Below are 26,714 nucleotides of genomic sequence, written 5' to 3'. Positions count from 1 at the left end.
AAGATCAGGGTTTAAGCTGATGTAGACTGGAGTAACTCTAATATCTTCCATAACATTAAGCTGATTTATATCACCTGAGGATGCAACTCACACAGTTCAGGCCTGCGTTCCTTGGGGTCACAAAATTTGGAACCGTGTATGACCCAGAACGCGTGGTTATTCATCTCAGTAAGTTGCTTATTATTCAGAATTCATTGTTCTGCTTTAAGGAATGCTGCCCACTCAAAGTGAGAGGAAAAAATTATTTATCTTTACGATTAAATGCACCTAGGAAAGGACAGAAGTTTTAGGCAAACACTTTGTGCGTAACACATAATGTACTCTCTAAGCTACCCAAGTAAGTATGGATTGAGTCATCAATTATTATAATCAGCTATGCAAATTTTAACCATCTCCCATTGCGCAATTTATTTCAGCTCTGCTTTGCGAAGGGCACTGTGATCCCCAGGCAGAAATTATTTTGGATCCTCAGCGAGGACACCGGGCCTGTAAATTTACTCTCACAGCCCTCCCAGGCTGTGCGATCTCCTTTGCCTTTGGTGGCAGGGACGACACATGCCCAGCTGCTCCACAGCTTAGCATCTCCTATTTGTTGACAGAGATCTATTTGAAAGTCAACTTTCTGTTGGCTTAATTAGGCGGAAGCAGGGATTGTCAACAGGGGGGACTTGGAATGAAGTCGGTGATAAAACTCGTATCCATTTCAATATGGCCCACAGCCACCCCTACAAAGAGACGGTAAATGATTGAACCCACAGACAGTGCAGAAAGAGATGCACCTGCTGATAAGATCTGAAGAATAAAATGTGGCAATGGGGTAGAATAAAGAGGAGGGAGGCAAAGGTGCCCTCCTCTTCCTTGCACAATCTTTTTGCGCAAGGAATCTTTTTGTTCATTACCATTAACGCTGGTAATGAAGACATTTGGGCGTGTTGTGATTAACTTCTCTCTCTGTCTCATTTCACCCACCTGCACTATTGGTATGACACTGCCTCTCTATTTCATTTCTCGGCTGTCTTTTTAGCAGTGGTTTAAGTGCCTAACTCAGCTGGCTTAAATAATATATGCGAAAAAATTCAAGAATCCAGAATAAAAGGTACTGAGAAACCAAAACGTAGAATTATTATTGTGCAGTTGTTTTTCAGACACATCCACCAACAGTCAGGATAGAAGTCCCTGCAATAATAATCTTTCAGTTTCTTTACAAAGAGACTCCTGCATTAGCGCTTGGTCCTGGATGAGGACAGGGCTTTCAAAGCCAAGTTTCCACAATTAGGACTGCTTTTTACTCAAATTAGCAGCTATACAATTTCATCACAGGCTGCCATGGTGGAAAAAGCTGTAGGCTTATGGACAAACATTTCCTTTTACCAGCAAGGACTTGGAGGTAAGAGAAATCACAAGGAGCATCATGTGGGAAAGGCTATGAGCAAACTTTCTCTTTTTACTTTTCCAATTTGGGAGCCAAACTCGACGCTGATGTAACTCCACTGGCTGAAAGGCGTTACACAGGGGATGACTCCCGGGTTAAAGTTTTTGGTCTGCAGACTCTTGCACACAAATCCTACAAACAGCCATGAATGTCAAAACTAATTATGGAATCGCATTTACAGGCTTATGAAAATCTAAGCCGGATCCTTACACCTTATGCAGCCACTGACATCAAGACAAAATGAGCGTAAATTGGTTCAAAACACTATTAATTAGGAACGATAGCATATCTGACACCTTATACACTGGTGCACATGACTCCCCAAAGTGCAGGGTAATGGAAAATCTAGACTTCTCTGTTTTCTAATAAGCCAAGTACTGGGGAAATTCCAGCTTATGAAGTTCAGAGCGCAGGAGGAATTCATTCCTACAGCATGATATTTCAGTGAAGTGGATTCAAAATCTAAAGATTACTAGTGAAAAACCGACAATTCTCTTCAGCGCCAGCATCAGTTCAGTGGGCAACTCAAAACCAGTAAAAATCTGACATTCCTTTCAGCAGAGTGCCTGTTTTCAGACTAAATTGTATTTGCTTACTTGAAATTCAGAATTGGTGCTCTCCCCTCCAAGGCACTGAAACTTTCCAGCAAGGTTTAAGCAAGCGATTATCAAGCCCAGCCATCTAGATCTGGGACACCATACTGACTGAAATATTTGCTTGCTAAGAATGCGATAGCATCAGATTCATGGAAATTAATGCAGTCACCTCAATGAAAACTTGGAAGAGCAGATGCATTCAAAGTTTTCTGTCCAAGCAGAATTTGAGGCAGAGCCCTATTACAATAACTGTTTACATCCTGCCTATGCATATCAAACAGGAGGCGCATGAATGGATGCTTAGCGACAGCAGATGAACGCATCTAATAGATGCAGTCAGGAAATGAATAGAGTTTTCTTTTTCTCACTTGTTTTCACTTGTTTTGTTGGCTCTATTATTATTTTATTATTACATATTATTATATGCGCATGTGACATTTTTCGTGCCTTTTTTTTAATGAGAGGGTGGAGAATGGTAAGTATTCCAATCCCGTGTGTAGTAGCTACAAGAAGAAATGCTGGTTCTTGATATATTTGATTATTAGAGATGTTTAGAAGCTCAAACAGCTGCTGGAGTTTAGGGTCAGACACATGTTGGCAAATTTATGTGCAGGTAAATGACTCTCTAGAGTAATATAGCAGACATCAATTGAACACACTAAACAGGTAAGGAGGGTCTGTCAGGAAGAAGATTTTACTTCTGTGCACAGCTCACGTAGCTATTCTTGCCAAGGTGTGAGGACACAGGATAGCCAACCCCAAATTTACAAGAACTATGAGTTAGCATTATTCTCTGTCCCCAAATCCACATAATTAATCAGGTAATTCCTAGAACTGAGGCCCTAAGAGAAAAGCACCTAATACTGTGGCACCTGTGGCAAAGTTGCATCTAAGCAGGGAAAAGGCACACGGTCTTTACTTCCATGCTTCATCTCCCTTCAACCGCAGACCTGTCAGGACCTCACCCACAGATACAGCCAGCCCAGTGTTACATTTTTAAACACAAGGCTAAATTTTCCCTTCCTGACTTTCATTAAGCAGAGGTCACTGCCTATGCACAGCTCTAGAGAATAAAAGGGACATAAAAGGAACTTGAGTTACACTGAGTGCCCCTACAGTAGCATTGTAATTTGGATCAGGAGCAAGCTTTTGAAGTGAAACTCTTCATCTTCCCCACTTACAGCACTCGGAGCAGTCCTGGGGCATGGAAGCTGGACCCAGTTTTGCCTGAAACCAGCGTGGAGATGTGTTCCAGGACCACACCTGATGCGCTCCAACTGCTGATGCCATGGGGCCAGGCTAGAGCTAGGCTGAAACAACCCCCCCCCCCAAACCCCTACCGTGTTGACGTCAGGTCTTCATTAACAACTGTTTTGCGCTAGAGATCTACTTATATTGGGCCACAATACTTGCTAATGTAGCCAGAGCCATTCATCCTTTTAAGGCCCTTTTACACTGTCAAAACAGCATGGAAGGGGCCTCTGTGCATTAAAAACCAGGCCCAAGGCACTCAGCAGTTGAGTATCAGTCTTCTGTTTTTTACATGAATAGTCCCATTGAAGTGAATGAGTTTATTCATTCAAGTGAGGCAAGTAAAATTTGGGCCATGGTGTGCACTTTGTGTAAAAATATCTGCAAAGATTTACAGTATTCCCACACACAGATAAGATTATACTTGGCCAATTTTACCTCCTACTTGTCTTGCACAGTGACCCAATTTTACAAATTGATACAGGCATGTATCTCTAACCGAGCAGCGCTGGACACATGGGTACTGGAAGTTCAGCACATGAGCTTTTCCAGTATTAGCCGCTATAATACTACTATCATCCTTGTTTTGATTAATATATCAGAAATTTGGGCATGTTTTAGACAGGATCATTTATATATTTCAGTGACATTTTTAAATGGTCACAGCAACATTTCTGTATCTGTTAGCATTGGGAATCTCATTTTAACAAGGAATTGGACTCAAAGTATTTGAGGCTGTCTCTTTAAATCTCTTCAGTAATACTGAGCACACAGATTTGAAAACCCAAAGGATTTTTTTTTTCTAGAAAATCACTATTTATTTAACATATGATAACTCTGTTATGAAATTTTAGATTTAGCAGGCTATCCACTGTATGTTATTTAAGAAGCAACTAACTAGGGGTTATTAAGAACATATTGATTGAGTTATGAGAAATATGTAATAAAGACATATTTGGTTACATAACAATTAACTCTGCATCAATGTGTTTTAAGAGGCAGATGGTATTTATTTAACATACAATAAGTATCTTCTGAAATCTAAATTAAATTGGAGAAACTTAATTTACCTAAAAATGATTATGAGCTAAAAAATTCTGAATTTTCAGAACTTCACATAAGTCCTTTTCACACGTAGGGAATAAAAAGATTCAGTTGCAAAACTGCAATTAAAACAAATACTGTTCAGAGCACAAGATCTCTCTTTACCAACTCCTAATATGATTTGATTGTGCTCCCCATATTAATCTGCAATAAAGGTGGAAAATCTCATCTGAGCAGAAAACAACAGCTATCTGCCTACTCAGATAAAGCGCAAGCTGGCCACTGAAATGGCCAGTGTCCCAGCAGTGCTGGAAGGAGTTTCATCCCTGATGAAGGCAGTGCCTTTCAAGGTGCTCTCACTGAACACAGCAGCAGTGCTGAGACAGCTCTTTGGGTGCTAATACGCTTGTAAATTTGGCCTCCTGTGATACATACTGCTACAGTCCTGAAGGGCACTTGAAGTTTGTTCTCTATAAAATAACAAAGCAAAAAGTGGAGAAGAAATGCAAACAAGGAAAGTGAGTTAACAGTAACGCGAGAAGGTCAATCATTTAGGAAGTTTAGAACTCCCATAGCTCCTGCAGCCCATCCAAGCGCTGCATAAGAGTATTTAGATGAACTACCCAGTTGCTCAGGTCAGCCTGGGGTAGAGTTGCCCTGGCTATGAACTGCAATGTGGTGCAACTCTTGCCCAGAGCCCTGCATTCATTTAATTTTTATTGGTACCACGTAGCTGCATGCCTATCAGACACGAACACACACACATACTCTGACCTACATGCTCTACTCAGGGTGCAGCAAGATGACACTTGCACGATACTCAAGGTTTTAGGTCTTTGACTCTCCCTTGCTCAGCTCCCATCTCAGACCTGCAGCTCAGGGAAGGAGGCAGCATTTGTCCCTCTCCCCGGCCCTGCCACCTCCTCGCCCTGTGAAACTCCCCTGCCCACGAGCTCTGTGCTGTCATGGGAGTAGAAACAAGATTCACCTTGTCCTTGCATAAGAAACGTGCAAGAGGAGGAAGGGGAACGTGCAGGCAGAGCTGAAGCCCATAGGTATTTGTGAGGAGCAATAACAGCAGGAATCACAGGGCCAGAATCGTTGATTGAAAATTCCTCCCACAACATATGGAAAAAGATTTGCCCTTTACATGGCAAATCAATGGCCCTCAACAGAGTGCTGCAGGCTGAGAAAGGAAGAGCAGAAAACAGATCAATAACCTCCTCAATATGAATGAATTTAGGGAAGAGCCTTAACCCAGACTGAGTGTAGCACGGGTTAAAGCTGCGCTCCTGGAGTGGGGCCCCGGGTTGTTCCCCTATTTCACCCCTTTCCATTCGATTCAGTGCAAGAGTACAGAGCAGCACGTGATCACCTTTCAAAGAAGTGTCCATCGATGGGCGGAAACCACTCCAGGGTGACAGAGGTGGAGGTCCGAGCCACAATCTGGGGGGCAATTGCAATAGGAGCCGGTTTCTTTGCAGGCTGCCAGCTCTGATAGACAAGGTCCAAGTAGCAGTGCATCCTGGCCACTTGGTTGGGCGTGAAGGAGTCGGTGCAGTCATCGTCTGAAATTAAAACAGAAGCCATATCAACCACGTGGGAGATAAGGTGGGAGCAAGAGAGAGAATTACGACCCGGTGAATGGCAGCTTCTTGCAAGGGACGGGATGAGTTCTCGCAGCACTCAAAAGTTAATGGCCTGTGAACAAGTTAGTGCAGTCATCACTTGTGGAGGCAGGTGAAAGGAAACAAAAGTTAAAAAGGAAAAAAAAAAATCAATAAACGTTCTCTCCCTCTGGTCCGGGATACATATGAAGCACCTAGAGATCATCCCATGATGAGACAGAGACACACGGAGGTGAAGAAACAGAAAGCCTCAGTGCAGCACCTTCTGGTCAGAATTGGGGCTACCAGTGGACCTGTGGGCTTAAAAGAATTTCATGTCTAAAAGAATATCTCTGAGAGAGGATAAAAGGGCAATGGACAGCTAGTGTTAGGATAAAGTATTGACTGAGATTCATGCAAACTGTGTGTAATAGACTTTGACAGATTTCTTAGCTTAAAAGAACACAGAATTTTAAAAATACATAATTTTTTTAAAGTTCTTAAATTTTCTAATGAACAAATAAAAAATGTTCTGAAAGATCAATTTAAAAAAATCATTACAAACACTGATTAAAAATGTAAATTTTTGGTGCAGTAAAATAACTTTATTTCTATTAAAAATCTCCCCCATTATCATTATGATTCTAATGCCTTTCTGAACTTCTCAGAAACATTTTTGATATTTCAAATTTCTTTTTCATTCAAAATGGAGAAATCATTTTGCCGGATAATTTCCCATAAATATCCATTTCTCATTTAATCTCTTTTCCCCAAACATGATTTGGCAACAAGAACACATCTAGCGCCCTCTGAACACCATACAACTTTACAACTACAATGCCCCGGAGAAGTAGAAAATTACTATTTCTCTGTTGTGCAGATCACAGAAGGAATAAATATGTTGTGCAAAGTCACCCAGAAAAGCTATGCTGAAGCACTTATTGCTAGCACTTTAACCATTTTTCTGGTACTCTTCCCATCAGATGAAAAGCTCTTGAAAACACAGAGTGTTTCTTCACATGTGCCTGCAGAGTTCCCAGCCCAGTAAAGCTCAGTCCCAGATGGGACCTCTGCATGCAGCCGCGATACAAACAACAATGACAGTTTTGCACAGGTCAAGTAATACACTTTTCTGGGAAGATGCAGGTCACCAAAGGCTGTTCAGAGAGTTGCTTGCATGCATGTAAGTTGGCAGTTCAATACTGTAATAGCGTTACTAGATGCTCTGATGTCTGCAAGTCTGTGCCCTGTGGAACTCAAGAGGAACAAAAAAATACGAATTTGTTCTAAAGAGAAGTGAGAATTTGCTGGCTAATTTAAAACCTTACCACATCTTCCCTGAGATGCAAGCAACAGGAGACAGCTTCGGTTGGGATCCTGCTCAAATTACAGCCCCAAATGCAGTCCTGCCACAGTAAGGACCCGTCAGTTCACATGTTCTCCTGTGTCTCTCCTAATTCCACTGAGCAGCAAACCCCCCCTCATCAAACATGCACAGCAGATAGACAGACACCACCAGCTTGAAAGTATCTACAAATCCCTGTGGGTATGCAAAACGTTGCTTTAATATGACATCTCTGGATTTCCTCAATAATTATCGATGGTCTATCCCCGAGAATGTTGTAAAAACCATAAATATTCTTCACGGAAGCCCAGAAGGAGACAAAGGCCCTTAATAGCCATCATAAAGGAACAATAAAATATATATAGGACAAAGCAGTGAGACAATGGCACAGGAGAAAGATGACCTGCATTCTCAATCTGTTTAAACATCAGCACAGGCTGTGTCCTGGGGGAGGGGAAGAGAGGAGAGGCGAGGGAGAAGGATATTTCACTTGATCCCTCGATTTCAAGAAAGGTTCAAGATCCTCTGATGAAGTAGTAATTAGAGAAATTCAAGAGACTTTGCTGGGATGATTATTCCAACAGAATGCAGAGGCAGAATTCCTGCTGATTTCACGAAGAGTGGTCTAAAGGACTAACTTAACCTTTTATTTGGGAACACCACAGCTATTTGGACTTGTAAAAATAATTTACAAGTCCAATTTCTCACACTTCTCGATCTTCTGGACATTGTAACTTGTTATTTCAGGGAAAGAAAAGTTACCCTTTAAGTCAGTGCTTTGCTACAGAGTTGGGGGTAAGTGGACAGATGGATGTTAGGCAGATATGGTCAAGCTGTATACAAACAGCAAAACAGAAAAGAAAGAAAGGCAATGTTTAGAGCTGCATGACCTCAATCTAGATGTTTCAAAGGTATTTCTACAGCAATTTGATATCCTGATACATTTCTATTCCACTGGCAACAACAGAAAAGCAAACAGATTCATGCATGAGCTCTAGAGATGCCTATCATGTCGCTTCACTTAATTTTTCAAGAAGAAGGAAAAAAAAGGTTTCTGCTCAGAACACCAGCACATATTTAGCTCCCAAGAGCAGATAGGTATCTCTGTGGTCTGCCTCTCTGTCTCAGCTCTTGAGAGAATTAGCAAGGCAAGTTCTCTTTGGAAGAAGAGACCTCAGCATTTTGAAACACGCTCGCTCCACCCCTTGTCACATACACACAAGCAGATTTGGTAGAGGGATATTGTCATCTGAAGTGGCACTGACTTATTTGTGTGATGTTACCAGGAGGCTGTATCAGGCAGTAAGACTCTCTGCCCTACCGCATGCACAACAGTGCACAACACGCCGAGGAGCTGACTCAGTGCGCGTATGCTTGTCCCTGAAAACGCCCTCTAAACAAATAGAAAAATAAAGAGAAAACTAAGCATCGCTTTTAGCTAGTGCCCTGAAGGGCATAAAAGCATTTCTGTTATAAATCATTTCAATCTGTGCCCCAGATGACATTAAACACTTTGCTTCTCTACAGTTTTATTACAGAATAAGCACTCCTATGACCTTCTGAGTGGGCAATCTGTGTTTTCGCCTGGAGTATAAAGGTGCCCTTCAGTGGCTATAAGTATATTGGTCACCTTTAAAATGTTGTTGATGCTGTCAGCTCAATGTCACAGACCTTCATCTCGGCTAGACCCTGTGACCCAAAATAAGGGGAAATACGAGCCAAGGTATCCCCTGTTCTTTCTGGGAAATAACAGAGGATCCTTCAACTCCCCTTGAACTTCCAGGGGTGCAGCAAGGACCCCACCCCACCCTCATCCGATGGGCAAGGGTCACAGGAGCTCATGCCCTCTTTGCGTTGTGTTCTGTTGGTAGGAGTGCCACGAACCAGCACCCCTGAGCAACACAGCTGTGCCTACAGAAGCCTGCAGAGTTACAACTACAAAATCAGGCTTTGGCTTAAGCAGCTTATTGCTTTTGGAGGGGTGGTTTTACCGCACTGATATGGAGCCTTTGTAGTTGCACTCCCAGCACAAACCAGCACAGCACACTGGTAGTCTTTGACCAGAAGAGCAATCCTGATCCAGGTACTATCCCAGTATTCACACTCTGATGATGAAACTCAGATGTGAATGATTGTAGCTGAATGACAGTGACTCCAAATCAAACACCAAACATGGTATTTGAATGGACGCATGGAGGCACGAGCAACGTTTCATTAGGTATCTACCTATCACAGGTTCATTACACAGCCTTGGTGGTATCAACATTTATCTGACGTTCAATATGTCCTTGGGGGAGGTTAAACAATCTCTGAATTTGGGTTTTTCAAAGACGACCTCATAGATCAGGCATCCGGATCCCAGGGAAATAGGGTGTCAAATTTGCTGTAGAGCCTTGAGAAGCTGTTTTCTTAATGCTTATCTCATTTCTTCCCTCCCCCAAACCTTCTGCCTGGTCATCACATGAAACTACGTAAAGTTGGGGAAAACTGGGAAAAAAGAACAGGAGAACTGGAAGGCATTCCTGAGGCCATCAAGTTCGGTCCCTCATCAAGTCTGGTCCTAGACCAATGGAGACACACATCGGCATAAAGCCCCGCATGAAACGGACTGTAGAAATCAGAGGTAATACTGCTGTTCTTTGATCCCGCCCAACCACAGACACCAACAGCAAACCAAGGAAACCCAAGTACCTGCGTAGCTCATGAAGTTACTGAACGGTGTGTTTAGAAAACTGTGAAAACCGCATGTGTCATTGCCAGGTCCAGGATCTCCACACAGCTTGTGCTTAGGAGCAGGGTTGGTGTCACTGCAGAGGTCCCCAGTCTCAAAGGAGGGCTCAGTTTCCATGCATGGATCGCTGCAGGAGAGGATCTCTGAGATTCCCCGGAAGACGTGATAGAGGCCCAGGCTGTGCCCAATTTCATGAATCATCGTGTGTGTGTGGCCAGGGATTCCATAGAAAGAAGGATTCAGCACAATGCCACCTGCAAGGCGAAAAGAGAAGAGCTTTGTTTGCCTTGTCTTCCTCAGAACAGCAAGAGAAAGGGAAAGGAAGACAATCCTAAGGGCAGATCCACTGGCAGTTCATCAAATCCTCTATAGCGCGGACTGTTTTTTGCACAATTGGGCACATCGCCTGCTCAGAGAAACTGCACAGCAAGGTTTAATCTCACCCTTAATCTGGGGCTCTAAGGATGAGGAATCATGGGACAAAGTCCAACGTCCTAAACCAAAAACACGGTGACAATCGGTCTTTCCACTGAATATGGTCAGTTTGGTTGGTTTGTTAACTCAAAGAAAAATCCTATTTTCAATTTCAAATCATTTAGTGTGCTTAAATAGAATGACTCTGCCCAGATAAGTGTAAGCAATGCATTTGATACCAAGAGTCAAACAAAACATAGCTGAAGCACTCTCTGTATACTATTCCACAGAGTAAAGATGTAATAGAAGCCCATTAACTTCTGAAACACGCTAAAAATTACAGCGGGTTGCACCAATATTTGCAAACTAATAGCTGGACAAAGACAACAGAATACACCCAAGGCTGGAACAGTTTTTGTGGGGTGTGCTCTGATCATATAAACAGCTTTGAAGCAACTGTCAGAAACACACACTGTTCAAACACTCAGACAAGCCTAGTTTGATCAGAACCACACAGTCCACTAATGAATATGCATAAGTCTAATGTGTCAAAAAATATGAAATCCTGGAATGTGATAATTCTAAGAGAATTGCATGGTTGTTAAATGTGCACAAAGAAAACCAATGGTGATTTTTTTGTTGTATGCATTATGGGATGTGTAGATAAGCAAACAGTAAATTAGTGAGGCTTTACAGTATATTGAATTAATCATAAGAATTACATTTTTAGCTCAGCTAGATGTACCTTTGGATTTATGATTTGCTTCATATTTTCTTTATTTAGCTTGTTGACCTCAACTTTTCCAAGCCTTTTATTTAAAACTGTTTGTGTATATTGCCTACCATGAGAACGGGAGACTGCTTTGTAAAAGTTATAGTGGGAAAATAAATCTTGGATATGGTACACTAATAATTTAGCGACAATGAGGAGAGAAAAGGTTTTGGCAGGAGGAACTTTATTGGTGACTGTAGCGCAGGGAAGATGAGATCACCGGGTTCTGACACACCATAGACTCTTCCTTCTCATCTGCCTGGAGACTTGGTTGCAATAACCACGGAATTCCAGGAAAATAAGACTGAAAAGATCTTAAGAAGTCATCTAATTCCACTCTCAAACAATGCAGGACCAATTTGGAGTATACCATCCCTTAGACATATTGGTCTAACGTCTCTTTACAACCCCTGATGACATGACTACCCCAGCAATCAATTTCAGCACTCAGTATCCTTATGGCTGCAAGGATTTAACTCACATCTAATCTGAATTGATTTTTTGGCAATTTAAGTTCATGATTTCAAGTCCTGCCTCACACGGATACAAAGAACAGAAGATTCTCCTCCCCTTTCATCAGCTTTTATGAGATTGTCATCATCCCCACTTCAGGCTCTTTTCCTTCAGTCTGAATAACCGCAATCCATTCAACCTTTCCTTGTAGCTCAATCCTTTTTCTAGACCTCCCTGACCGCTGTTCTCCTTTGGTTTTCCCAATTGTCTCACGTTTTCCTTCAAGTACACTGTCCACACGTGATACAGTGCTCCAGCAGAAATTTTATCAATGCTCAAGAGAGAGGAAGGACCACTTTGGATGTCTTGCAAGGACACATGCAAGTTTAAATACAGACACAAAAGAGTGAACAAAATCAATCACACCGCAACATCATGCCTGTCTTGCCACATGCAGCATCTGCACATCCTTTTCACAGCACTGCACTGGTCCTTACACTAGCTCTCCACAGGCCCAATTAATTGTCTACAGACCTACCAGTATGCAGCCACTGCAATCCCCGTCTTCCTTGCATCCCTTTCCCCCCCTTTATACAATACATGCTCTGAGTCCTCCAGTGCTCGCAGTCTACCCATGTGGAGCCATTTACACCCAGAGAGTACCCTGGTATATTGTTTTGTGAGGGTCTGTTTCCCAAAGATACTTCCAGGGTTTGTTTTCCAATGGCAGGAGTATTGGTGAAATTCCTCAGCAGGACGTGCCTTCAAAATAAAGGCTGGGTAAATGGTTCTGGCACTGGACAGCCCTGAAGCAGCTGGAGAGGGAGATTTTATTTTTGCCTTTGTTGAAAATTTATATTTTTCACAGCTGTCAACAATCTAAATCAATTGCAGTTTTACAGAAAAGATAAACTCCCTCACCCAGACAATCTCTATCCCAGCCTTTAGATCTGCACCACAGGACATATTTCATATTTTTTATTAAGTACATATTGGATTTATAGAAGAGAGTAAAAAAGATTAAAGATGAATTCTTACAGCCCAAGCACAGGTCTGGGAGGGCTATTATGACAGGAAATTATAATCATTATTTATTTATTTTTATTTTTTTTTCCACTGCAAGTCAACTTTAAACTGTTGGCTAATGTCTTTTTTTTCTTGTGAGATCTTATTTTGGTCAATGAATTCTGTCAATACACTGTAGGAGCGGAATTTAAATTGTTTTGCTCAGGCATGATGTTGACAATTAGCTTAACGAAGTGACAGAAGAACTCATCAGGGCTTTGGGCAAGCCCCAGTCCTCTTGCAGAAGGTTCTTCTTGGCACTCTGGAGCTCTCCCCTTGTTCTCTGCTCCCTCCCACGGCAACACCAAGGGAAGCTGTGAAAATACTCATTTAAGGAAGGATCAGCTATACTGCAGCCTTATTTCACTCCAGCAGTGGCATTAGGGCTAATGTTTCCCACCAGCAACCCATACTGTTGTACAATCAGAAGCAAACAGTTATTGTGGGGCTCGTGCAGGAGTAGGGGGTTGTGGTATTACAAAGTGATAGAAATCACAGCAGCGTGGATGCTGGTCGAGGCTGGGGTTAATATCTATCTTTGTTTTTGCCAGAAGATGTTGCCATGGGGAACGCTCACTGGCAGGCATTTACAGCATCTTCTTTTGGGTGCCCCCAGCAGGAGCCCATGGAGATGGGGCTGGAGGCAAGTCAGAGTGCAAGTGGCTTCACTTCCAGCCTAGCTTGGCAGGAGGCTGGATGTGTGTCAGTGTCGGTCCTTGGGAAGGGAAGTTTGCTCACACTTCTTCTGGAGCAGCTGCGGAGCTGGATGTTGTAATAAAATGTTTATTAATGGAAGTAGGGCAGCCAGCTCCAACTGCTTGGTCAGACCATGGAGTCTCTCTCAGCTATGGAGACAGGTGACTATAAAGAGATGTTAACATCTAGGTCTTGGGGTAATGTACTTTTGAACATGGAAAAGCCTCCCTGACTGATGGCTCACTTGTAGTTCAGCTCTCGTAGTATGCTTTAGAATAATAAACACCATATTTTGCTCTCCTTGTCTAGGTTTACATTTGCCACATCATTTTTGTTTTGCTCAATGTGGGGTTGGGTAATATAAAAACTGGCTGAAACAGCCTTTCACAAAGACTGAACTTGGCTGAAACTAGACTTCACTTCCAGCCTAGGAAGGTCTACACAGGCTGGAGAAATATCTGGAAAACTTGTGAGAATCCCTGCTCTTATAAGATGACCAGATCAGGTTTGCAGCCCCAGGGAGGTTTGTGCAGTTAAGAGAAGTACATACAGACTCAGTCGGTGCCTTCTGAACCTTTTCAGGTTCATCTGACATTTTGCAAGGAGCACAGGTCCAGTGGCACTGCAGGTGTCAGGGCAATGAGTCATTTGGGAGGTTGCACAGCTTTGTCTGGATCCCTGGGTTCCAGCAGCCATCTGAACCTTTTCAGGTTCATCTGACATTTTGCAAGGAGCACAGGTCCAGTGGCACTGCAGGTGTCAGGGCAATGAGTCATTTGGGAGGTTGCACAGCTTTGTCTGGATCCCTGGGTTCCAGCAGCCATAGTCAGCAACCTAGTTATGAAACATGCAGGGCAATCTGCAGGGTAGTGAACTCTTTCCAGTTCCACTCAAATGAACATTAGAAATACAATCTCTCAGCAGTTTGCTCTTTTGCACATTGGTAGAGAAAAATAGCAACAAATTTTAACTACAGCCTGTGAGGAAAATTAATTGAACACTTACTAAGTAACAAACTAAGGATCAGAACGTAACAGGCTAAGGTTAACAATTCACTTCTGTCTAGCATCCCCCCACCTATCCCCCCCAATCTTCTTCTCAAAGTGCTCCCATGGAGCGAATGCCCTCTAAAGTAGCTTCACTTAAAAGGTGAAATACTTTCAGCTTGACATCATCTACAAATACCATAATATGCTTTGGGTTTATAACCTAATATTTTCCTGGTTGTGAGCCAGTATCTGGGAATCGTGAAATACTTTTTTTCCCCTGACTATATATTAGAGGAATGATAAGAAATCAGAACAGAGCTTAACGCATATTTGTCTTTCCTTCTTAGCGCCTCAAAAGAATGCTTTACAAAGAAGAAACATCTTTATCACTCACCTAGATGCATCAAGGCTTCCTTGTCCCAGGGCCAAGTTGCCACTCCAGCCAGCTCTTCCTCGGAGGAATTGGCAAAGAAGATGTTGAGGTGTGTGGATCCATCCAGTTTGAGTATGTTCTTTAGTTCATTGACATCTAAGTATGCTCTGTAGAAAAAGAAAAGCGCTTTTTTTTTTCCTATAGGTGCCAGAAAAAGCAACAAAGTATTGAAGAAGTCCTGCAATCCAGGCAAAGATCTTACAATATCCTGCATATCAGTCACCTGAAATGTTTTAATAATCCACTCCCAAACTTCAATTACTTTGCATTCATGTAGTGAATCTCATCTAAGGACTTCAGGCCATTGATTAACTAAGGCCACAAAATCCAAGGTAAATATATAAAGCTGTCCACATTCCTAAGATAAGTATAGGAATCTATTTATTATGAATGTAATTAACCATGTATTATGGTCAGTAAATCTTTTTATATCAGCAGTTACCTTGCACATTTCCTCTAAGCTGTTTATTATTGTTACCTCTAATTTTCCTTCACAGTAACAAGTTTCACATCTTCAGGCTGGTGCAACAACTAACACCAGCTCATAAAGTTACTCCTTTAGCACCGGCGGCAGTCACTTCTGCCGAGTTGCACATGGTCTAACCCTGACACAGGATGGTTGTTTGGGAATTGCTATTTCCAGCAAGGAAAGTTGAAACAAAAGATCTCCTTGCAAAAGATCTCCACAGGAGTGGTACCATACCATGACATAAATTCCTAAGGCTCCTTAAGGTGAGCAGCATTTCTTCTTGGCTTTTGGGACGTCTGGAGGTTACAAAGCAATCTTCTTGCAGGCAAGCAAAGCCAATCCCTTAAGCTTGATGGCCACTGGAAGTACTTTTAGCACTCCTTTGAAGGAGTAGACTTTGTCAATACTGGAATACAGGAGGAGCTACTTGCTGAAGCGTGTACCATGGTGCCACACTGCTTTCAGTGGCAGTGATGCTCTAACTCAGAGTAAAGCTGGAGAATGTGAAACGTTAAGAGTAAACCCATTGCTTCTCTGTCTCCAGCTCACGTTGTCCTTTGATGTTAAGTGTTGTGTTAACACATAATCTAAAACAAGGATGAGTTGTACTATCTTCACTGGATAGGTGGAAACAATGGCAAGAAAGATCACACTGAGTCAAGCATGGCTGACTAGTTTGTAAGGAAAGGACACCATGATGGTCTTGAGCAGGTTGATTCCTGCTTCCTAAAGTCCCCTTTTCTGTATGTGCATGGGTGTGTATAGAGCTCATGTAGCTCTCACAAACCAAACGCACTCACATTCAGTAAGTAGGGTTCCTTGCATACTTTGCAAGGCTTTCGTTCCCAGAAGGGTGAAGAAAAAATAGGGGAGCTGGCTCAGCACCAAGATCTTTCTGTCCTTCCCTGGAGGACTCCCCAGTGGAAAACACATTCATATTTCCACAATAGCTTCCCCTGCCACTTGCTGAAGTCATTGCCTCCAAAATAGTTCATGGCTGGGTGTCCCCAGGCCCTCACTGACTCATGGAGGAAGACGCGCTCTTTGGGGACACCAGTGGAAGGGTATGTTTCCATTCCATACAGTGTTTATCTTCCAATCAAATGTGGATGACATCCTGAAGGACAGGTCAGCACTGTGACCCTTTACACATTTCTCATCTTTCCACTGTTCCCAACACATCTATGGAAAATACACAGATCTTTCCCTTAGCTCCTCAAGCTTGTTCTGCATGTATCTGCACAATGTTCTGAGGCTGCACATAATCTATTTCCAGGATCTTCTTTGTGCCTTTGAAAACATCTTTTCCAAACATGGGCTCATACTTACACATGTCCATGAGCAATAGTCTGAAATTACATACAAGAACTAATGTGTGTTTCCAAATGGAAGTGTAAGCGCATTGGGGGAATATGTGACGGAGGATGTGTGTACGTGAAGGGGACGATGTGTATGTCTGCACGTATGGCAGCATCAGTAAAAGACAGTGAGCAAAAGTGTAAGAGAGAATGTGGGAGTGATGTGATACTTCGTGCAAGAGAGAAAAGGACAGAAACAGAAGCACTGCGTACCTCTGAGTAGAAAAATGTTTGTGTGTTTTGTATCACAGCGGGAAGGAAAGGCCCACTGTCTGTATTGAGACTGCGGTTGTTGACTCTGGATGCAGATACTTTATGGCCTATGCAAATCCCTGTAGGAGTAACTATAATCAAATTCCCCTCCTGAGATTACCATTTTTATCCTCGCTCTTCTCTTATGGTTTCAAATAATCTAAACTAATATTTCTTTATTCTCAGCTGCCTCTTTGCTTATTGCTTACACAATCCAATCCCCATTTATATCCTCAGTGCACGGCCACAATCGCTCTGTCACTTGCATACAGGCGATGTGCCTCAACATCTAGGGCTGTTTTGTACATGGATTATTACTGCAGACAACATCCAGAGCAGACAGCATTTAACTAATTGGCCAGTGATGTCAGTGCATCACCGAGACTGAACTCATGTCTTATGTAAATCCACCGTACTAAGTCAATCAGACTTGGTTTTATAGTATTTCTCTGACCACTAATTCTCTGCCAGCCAACGGAAGCCTGCGAATGAGCAGAATATATTCAAACGGTGTAAGAACAGAACGCTAAGAGCATTTTTAGCAAAGGGTCTGCACAGGAGTAGGTGTAAACAGATCATGCTTGGAAGGAAGTAAATGCATACCCCTTTGTAAAAGTAGTCAGCAACCCCCAACACATAAACATGCTCAAGCATTTAGCTCAGGCAAATCCCTTGTAAGCGTGTGAACATGTGCCTGCATGTGCGTGCATGAACGGAGGTGTAAGTGTGAAAGCAAGGGTTTGGATTGTGCACACATGCAAGACAGCCAAGAGTATGTATGCAAAGGAACCAGCGCGTGTGTGTGTAAGAGATAAAAACACGAGCTGGAATTCCATCCTCTCCTTCCTCCCCATGTTTCTAATAACCTCCCATCCCTATCCATCATCACCACATTCCTACACTCAAGGAGGCATAAATTAACTACTTTTGCAGTTCATGTCCAACTACGTAGCCGCAGGCAGCAGACCCAACAGTTACCAGGTCAAAATAGTTTTCAGTTATTGCGTTGGACTAGGCTGACTCCCCCCTGCTGCCGCGGCTGCTTTGTTATCAGCCCAGACTATCTGACCCAATGCAATCTGCGAGCATTGCTTACACTTCTCAAGGTTATGTGGGTCCCCTGATAGAGGACATAATGTCTGTCACATGGGCTCGTGCCAAAGAGAGCCAAAGAGCCCAGCCTTTCCAGCACTGCCAAACTCGCATTTCAAAGACATGAGTGCAGTCTTGGAAAGGGATCAAAGCCTTTCCAACTGTCATTAGAATATTTCCTTTATGCATCTCTCCGTGAGTGCCAGCAACATATTTCATAAAATTCATTGGCTCGAGATGGTACCTCCAATATAAACCTGAATGAGGGAACTGTCAGGGCAAGTCTATGTGGAAAACAAAACAAAACCCAAAGCACAACAAAACACGTGTAATTCCTGTAATGGAAAAAACATACGATGCTGTGAGCGTGCCTTGCCCAAGAAAGCCTAATGAGCCTATTAGTGCATCATAAAAGATCTCCTTTGCTGGAATCTGTTTTAGGCATAGAAATTCTATGGGCTGTTTAAGGCCATTTGGGACACCAAATCATATCAGGCAATGTGCACATTCCCACCCAAATCTTTTCACTGACTTATTTGTCCAATGCACAGCTTCGGTTTGCTTTTTCCCTCCACTGCAGTGTAAACAGCCCTCTGAAACTGTACTGTACAGCAGCTCGTCCTTATCTGGTAAGCCCCAGACCTCAATAGTAATACGTATCCCATACAGTGCTCCAGTTTCAGTCTAATGGAGTCTTCAGCTCATCCAGCAGTGTCTCGCGACCGCCCTGCCCGCCACGCAGCCTGCCCCATCAGTCACATGAGCCATTATCCCCCGTGCCCGTCTCATCTGTCAAGCCTGTTTCCCGTTCATTTGGGCTGTGGCTTCACTGCAGCAGGACTCGTCCCCGGGCGGTGAGGTGAAGCCCCCAGCCAGCAGCCCCACCTGCCCACGGGGGCCACTGCGAGGAGCTCCTTTCTGCCGACCCTCAGCTCCAAAGCCAAATCCAGCCACAAATCTCTGCCGCTTAGCTACAAGCGTATTTGACAATGGCTTTTAAACTCGGGTGGTATCAGGTCTAATCGTATTAAATCTGGCCTTGGTGACTAGAGTCGAGCAGTTTTGTAACTGGGTTGGAAACTCTTCCTCCCCCATTTTCTTCCAGGTCAGAGAGTGGCTTTCCCGTGTTTCCCTAATGTGGCTGGGTGCAGCCTCTTGCACTCGTGGTTGTTTTTGCAAGGAACACGGAGCCTTCCAGCCCTTATTGTTAGGAAATGTTTTCTACTGTTTGCTCTGAGTTATTCTCTATTTGACTTTGTTTTGGTTTTTTCCTTCAAAGACAAGTGTCACTTTACAGCAAGAAAATAAACAGAGTACTTAAGGGATTATTTGCAAGACCCCACCCAAACACAGAGCAGGAACTTTGCTATCTGCTCACTGTGGAGCATGGTCTCCAACTGCCTGATGAATTTGTTAGGAATAAAAGACACTGCATTTCATCATTTAAAAAAAAACAACAAAACAAACCAAAACCACCAGCATCTTCTGAATTGGGAAGTCAGCCTCAAAAAGTCTCCATTTTATCTCTTGACATACAATGTCCTATCCTTTACCTAGCAGGTTCAGCATATGGCAGGACAGAGTAAATCTGCTGGAATCATAGGGACCCAGCACATCACTCTCCTTCCCAAGACTCCTTGTTTCTATTTTCATTTGGTGCTCTCAAAACAGCGGTCAGCCCAGCTTAAACCATGGCATACAATTTAGCAGACAGAGAGAAAGCATTTCTGGACAGCCCTGGCAATACTTGCCGGCAGCCTGTGACAGATCCAGGTGTGGTTCCCAATGTGGTGTGGCTGATATGTCGCAGTGGTGTTCCCTTGGTCCCAGGATTGACACTAACTCATTAGAGCAGCAAAGACCACAGCAGCCGGCATGTGGACAGGCACTCACCAACTCTCTGTCCCATTTGTTCAAGCAACACGGGGGGCCCAAGGTTTTAGGGTGCAGTGTCCACCTAGACATTTTCAGTATCTGCAGTGAACAGCAAGGACGGTTTTGAGATAAATGACGTTCTTCCTGAAGATAATGGCAAGAGCCGTGACTTCAACAGCACTGAAAGCTGACCTTGAAATGGGGCCATTTGGCAGACGTGCACAATTGTAATTTAGCTTTTCCCCTTGTGATTTCTCAGTCTTGGGTGGTTAGACATGGAACTCTCCTTTTGCAGACACAGTGTTGATGCCAGTGTATAAGCTGCCTTTTGCCTTCTGCCATAGAGTCCCAGAAAAACAAGTCTGGAAAGGAGGTCCAGAGACCATCGCTGGTAGCCCTCCACCCCAAAGCAGGGTCATCTCAATATGTCACACCAAGCAAATTTTTATCTAGCTCATACTTAAGGCCACACATGACAAGGACTCTGCCACTGCCCCAGCAACCTGCAGCCCATGTTTCACTACCTTTACGGTCAGGAAGTTTTTCTGAAGGTCTACCTGAATCTTTTCTTCTGCAACAGATGTGCATGACTATTTGTGCCATTCCCCACAGACAGGGAGATTAGATGATTCCTTTCTGCTTTACCAAACCTATTACTTATTTGAAAGCTTATTATATCTCTTGTAAACCATCTCATTTTTAGGCTAAAATCACCTTATTGCTTCAGCCTTTCCCCACTGTTTGTTTTTTTTTTTTAAAGGACCCCTGGTCATTTCTGATGCTCTCATCTGCACTCTGCACATCTTTCTCAGAGGCAGGTCATCAAAAGAGGACACAGTCCTCAAGCTGAGAGCTTATCAGTGCCATGTAACTGCTACATTCGTCCTGTCTATCACCTCCAACCTGACATAAAGTACACAGTAGAGATTTCAGACCTACAAACATTTCTAACATTTTTTTCTTCTTTTTTGCCTGAAGTGCTACAGGTCTATCAAAAACCTGAACAAAAAAAGACAACCTACAAACCCTCTTTAGCAGCGGACTTGCAATAAAACTTTTGTCTGACCCGATGTTAAAGATCTGCCTTTGCTGGCAAATTTAATTTTGCTCCTCATTTCAGACGGATTGCCATAAATCATGTGAAGCAGGAAGCGTGCCTCATCTACATTTAGTTTAGTGTTAATTTAAGACACTGGTGTAAGTGTAGTAAAAGTCATGATAATTTATTGATAAAGGTATAAATCTTTCAGTGATTGGGACACAGCCTGAAATAGAGCGGAGCCAGAATATTACAAAGCGAAAGGCTTCAGGTCCCAATTTAGATCCAGATCACTGCCTGTGTTCACACTGAAATCCAAATGTGTAACTGTAATTCTGACCGCATCCAAACCAGGCAGTCACTAGGTCATGTCCACAAGCATAAATTGCAAGTTCTGTCAGCACATGTAAGCTTGGCAGCTTTTAAAGAATTTTGGTTTATCCGCTGCAGCAAAATGTCCTCTACAGCCCCCAAATCTGATCTCCCATTACAAGAAAGGAGGAATGTTTTTGGGGAAAAAAAAATGATAAGGATCCAAGAAAAGATACTTAGGATAATTGTTCAAATATAAACCCAGCTTCTTGGGTAGGTTTGGTAGCCTGTGCTGAACTCCGTAGCACTCTCCGTGACACTGCTAATGCATTCAGGTTAGCTGGTTAAAGCTGGACGAGGTTTTTTTACATCAGTGGCAGGTCCTACAGTTAAGACAAACCCTAAGCAACACGTATTACAAAATAAAAGCCCACATGGCTACAAAAGTCTGGGTGTTTGTTGATCCTAGGGTGCCCTCTTTTCCAAACTGAATTAATTCTACCATTACGCTAGTGACTCAGGCTTTACTCACCCTCTGAAAATAAAATAAAAAAAAAATATAGAAAGAAAATAAGATTTTTACTATGCAAAATATGGGAATCCTTTGGGTCTGGATTTTCTTTATCCTGCAACAGAGACTGAGAGCAGCTCCTTGGTCTAAAGTAGGGAATTTTTACAATTGTCAAGTCACCAGTTTCATTCCATTTGCTTTGAAATGCTGGCTTTCCAGCAGGACAGTCCTAGAAATAAGCACATTTCTACTGTAACATTTTGCACTATAAATCTATAGGACTGCAAGGAAAAAATCCACCCCATACATAAAGGAAATTATTTGCTACTAAGTTCTAAAAATCAGTATTATCATCTATAGAACCCTAATGGCGCATGCCTGCTCAGCCCTGACTTTCTCATAGAAGACCTCTTATAAATGATACAGCTTTATTCCATGCAATCGCTTATAGATAACTTCTGGATATTGTAAATGCAATATCTACTTAGTGGGCTGAACCACAGCAACAGGTTGGAAGAAACCTGACGGTTAGACTACTCCAAACCTAGCTCTGGGTCCTCTTTCGGTTTGGTTCATATGAGCTTGCACTTTGAGCCAACTTCTGTTCTCACTGGGCTGCACAGAAATATCAGCTCTGACTGGGATGTATTTGCTCCAGTGTAAGTCTAGAGTTAGTCAGAGCAAAATTTGATTCTCAACGTGCAGCTTCACGTTCAAATCCAAAATCTCAAAGGAAACCTCAGTTGAAACGACCAATTTTTGCCCAATTTCTGGCCAACGCAACTTGCTTTTTTAAGGAGGGAGGCGGGTTTCCTCAGATCTCCACACGGATTCTCTCAAAAGTTTGTAAATCCTTGCCAAATCCTTCACAAACCTGGGCTGAGATTCAGAAATACAGTGAAAATGGATTCCCCCCCCCCCAGCACTTTTGCTGCTGGTTCTGGCCAGGATAAGAAAGAGTAGAGGCTCAGGGAAAAAGAATGGGGAAAAAGATGATGCAAAAATTTTCAAATGTCAAACATGTTCTGTCTGAGCTCTGGGCAGAAATTTGGGGTGGCTGTTAACGTACACAAAATTATTTGTTCCCTCTCTCCCTTTATCCTCTCAGGGTTTACTGCCCACTTCTTATACCAGAGACCCCACCTTTATATAACCTCTATGTAGGTTTATAAAGAGTTGCAGTGCTACAGACCATAAATATGCGATCACTGAGCCTTCTTCCTTTGCAAGGTCTACGTCCAAGAGCGGAGCAACATTTGAGTTCACTTGTGCAGCAAGAACTGAAAAGCCCCGTTTCCTCGCACAACCATAAAAAATAATTAAGCTAACCGACTACACAGAACTAGGAAAAGATATGCTGGCTGGCCAACTTGCAGGAAGAAAAAAGAAAACAAAGGGAAAGCCTTGGCAAAGACAATTGTGATCTTACTGTACAATTAACTTCTGAGACAGTGAGTAGGATTAAAGCATGGAACATTTCAAGACGCATCTCTTTAAAACAGCAAAGCATTATGAAGCATATATGCACATTTCACAGACCTTTGAAATCAGCAGCACTGGCAGGTTTATTTGTTTTGATTGTCTCTTTTTCCTTCTTTTACTACTTTGGGTTTTTTTTTCTCTCTCCTTTTCAAGACTAGAGCCAAATGACCCATGAGAAATGTACTGTAATTTGTCTCTTATCCATCCCTCATCTCCATCTGATATTCCCTCTGCCCTGGTTACCCTGATGTTTTTCCAGACTCTACAGGCTGAACCATTGTAACAAGGAGAAAAGTCAAACGATAAAGAAAGAAGTGGCGTTAGGATATTTTCAGGAACCCGTTCTGTTAAAACAGATTTCCTTTGCCGCTTTATGAAAACCTCTTTTGGCTGCAGCAAACCTCATTCACGTATACTCGAGAATTTAAATCACTGTAGGAAGGTATATATATTTTAGGCTATTTTAACCATTAGTTATACTGCTTGGCACTTCCACAGTGCTTCCCCTCTGGGCCTCAAAATGCTTCCTAAACATGAAGAGAGAAATTCCACTCTGGTCAAAGCCCTGACACAAGCCCTCTGCACCGCTCCAAACCCCGTCCAAAGGCTTAAGTGATACTAAAGCGGGACAAGAACCCTTGCGCTGGGCCTCCCCTCAAGAAATTTTACCATGACTGAAGAAGCCATGAAATAGGCAAACAGAATAATTTTCCTTGTCTTCCGAATGGGAAAACTGAGGTAAAGAAATGCAGTAATTTGTTCAAAGTAACAAAATCATTCAGGGTGACAGCTAGGATTAGAAACTCGATCTCTTGAGCCTATGTTCTGTGATAATATGGATCATCTTTCTTTTAAATAAGCGGTGGCTTATGTTACTGATCCTTTACGTTTTCTGCTGGTGGCCACTAATCATATTTTACAAGCCTTCACTCTTATTTTACAATCTTTTCCTCATATTTTACAATCTCCAAAAACGTCCTAAAGGTCCGATGTTCAGCAGATGGAAAGTCAGAGCTCCCTACAATAAGCTGGTTCTTCCTGAATCCCTCGGCTTCACTGTTTCTGAAGACAACGTAGCACATTCACTTCATAAACAGATTCTCTTGTGGAACCAGGGCTCTGCTTTCAATGAGCGAGCAGCCACCGTTCTAATAATATTTGGCATTTACATACCACCTTTCATCCCAAAGCTTCCAAGAACAACCAACAGATACGTGCGTAGCACACCGCACAACAGTTCAAATAAAGGACATTTTGGTTTCAGTCACCAGAACAAACCTGATTTTTTTATGAAAAGCACCAGAGCCCAGGAATGCAGCCTGTCATCACTCCATGGAATCAGGTCAAGAGTTAGGTAGAGCCTCTGTTAATCAGACTGGAAGTTAGAGATCAAGAGGAGACTTGAGACTTTGACACAGAATTTTCTTTAATTATAGGAGTAACTCATAGCCACTCTCTATATTAAAGTTGTCTAATAATTTCCGCTACTAATATTCAACTCCAGCCTTGTCTTTCTCATCTCCATCCCCGTGGCTGTGGGGTCAGGCTTGAGGTCACATTTGCAGCCTGCCCAAACAAGTGCCTGGCTGGCATGACCCTTGGGAGTCACGGCTGGAGTGACCCAGGTTTTGGAACTTCTGGAGCACTGGGAAACGCTTTGTGTCCTCTCTTTAGAGTCCATGGAAAGCATGGGGTTACCCTACTGCGTGGATACTGCTCTGTCCTGGGCTCCATCTACCTGTGCCATCTGCCCTTGTAAGCAGGCAACCGCAGGCAGGCAGGATGGGTCAGGACCCTGCCTGGGTGGGCTCTGGGGGGTCACCTACCGTGGGAATATTTGGGATTTTTAGGAAGCCGAACACTGGTCGGGGTAGAGAGCACTGTGGCCTTGGGGTGCTCGCAGTTAGACTGCAATTAGTCACAGCTCCTGCAGAAGGGTGACACGTGGCACCGTCCCTGCCGAGGTGTGCAGCTGGGACTTTAAGGGGCTGGTCCTTCAGCATCTTCCCTAGTCAACACGCAGTAAAAAATGCAGGATGAAAAAAGAACAAGATCAAATTCTTTGCTCCTTTCATCTCACTTTTTGACACTAATCCTCCCTGCACATAAACCCCGTGCCACAAAGTGAGATATACATTGCTATTGGAATGAAGGGCGACTTGGAATCAGGCCGACATCAGCAAAAAAATAAAATAAAATCATATATAACCACAAAGGACCTAGCATGTTTATTACAAATACTTCTGGAGTTGATGGGCCAAAATAACCAGTCCAAATATGCATCTTGCAAAACATCACTTTTGCTTTGGAGATGCCGCTTCTTTTCTGTTTTTGTTTTTACAACTCATGGACTTCCAAATCTCATTTCTTAACCTCCTGGCAGGGTTGTGCATAAAGTTGGTCCTGCTGCAGTGGGCAGATCATCAATGGCTTATGGTTAGGATAATCCCAATTTTCCTCTTTTCTGAGAAAGAAATGAAAACCTGATTCAAATGAGACTGGCTGAAATTTCCTCTTATTTCATCTTATGCAGGAAAGGGTAGGAGACACCAAAGTGAGATCACAAGGAACACAGTCTGGTGATGGAGACTTCAATTCAGGGAAACCAAGAAAAGCTTGTGCCCTGGCACTAAAAGCCTCACATTTTCAGAGTTCATGAGATTTTTTTCTCCCTGTTACAACAAAGGACTAATATTTAGCTCTTTTTGTTTTCTGTTTTTTTCAGGGGGTACTGATGGATCATACCAGCAAGTCTTTATCTTCAACAGCGAAGTCTTGAACACATTTTTTAAGGAAAAAAAAAAAAAGAAAATTGAATAGTCAGAGTCAAAGAACCACTAAATATTATGAGATCTACAAAAGCTGGTTACTCTTGTTCTTTCCCAGCAATGAAGAGATTACAAGGAAACAGAAAATGTCAGTTGCTGAAACAGAAATTTCACATAAGAACATTCAGCTTTGAAGTTTCCAGAATCCACAGTAAATTGTCAGGTGATCTGGCAGAAACACCAACACACCTGCAATGAAAACAGTTCAGAGTTGCAGAAAGAAAATATTGTGGACAGTGTATTTTCTAAATCCAACAATTTTGGGTTTTTTAAATTTTTTTTTTTAATTTCTATTCCTGTTCACTAGGAAGACAGAAAGAAAGGAAAAGAGCGAGCAGGAGAGAGGACTTAGTAGATCGTGACTTTGTCAAGCAACTACTGTTGGGAGACGAAACGTGGCAGCAATGGCTGTAACAGATACTGCTAACATAATTAACTCCCTGACATCAAAATCCTGCCCCTCATTTCTCTCTGATGAGCCAGAGACAAGCAGCAGGAGGAAAGATGTAAATGTGTCTTTTCCAAACACTCAAGAACGTTTAGACTTTCTGGTTTTTAAACCTGTGCAGGACCTGCAACTTCTGCATGGATACAAGGTAAAGCAAATACCATTGTACATGCGTGCTTCTGAGAGCGGACGTTTCTTGAACTGAAGGATATATCAAGCA

At 42.7% G+C, this 26,714-nt stretch overlaps 1 protein-coding gene across 1 annotated transcript in view; it reads right to left on the bottom strand.

Annotated features, from left to right (window-relative positions):
• Positions 1 to 26,714, bottom strand: part of PAPPA (pappalysin 1) — a 181,665-nt gene that overhangs the window by 112,598 nt on the left and 42,353 nt on the right. The window contains exons 3-5 of the mRNA XM_009282252.2: positions 14,790 to 14,935; positions 9,967 to 10,260; positions 5,699 to 5,891 (exon numbers count right to left, since the gene is read on the bottom strand). Coding sequence (XP_009280527.1) covers positions 5,699 to 5,891; positions 9,967 to 10,260; positions 14,790 to 14,935 — 633 coding nt within the window. The remainder of the gene's footprint in view (positions 1 to 5,698; positions 5,892 to 9,966; positions 10,261 to 14,789; positions 14,936 to 26,714) is intronic.

Source organism: Aptenodytes forsteri, unplaced genomic scaffold (assembly GCF_000699145.1).
Source record: "Aptenodytes forsteri isolate BGI_AS27 unplaced genomic scaffold, ASM69914v1 Scaffold325, whole genome shotgun sequence".
In the NCBI taxonomy this organism is placed as follows: domain Eukaryota; kingdom Metazoa; phylum Chordata; class Aves; order Sphenisciformes; family Spheniscidae; genus Aptenodytes; species Aptenodytes forsteri.
Note: the sequence above shows the minus strand (reverse complement) of the source record. Positions and strands in the feature narration are given on the sequence as shown.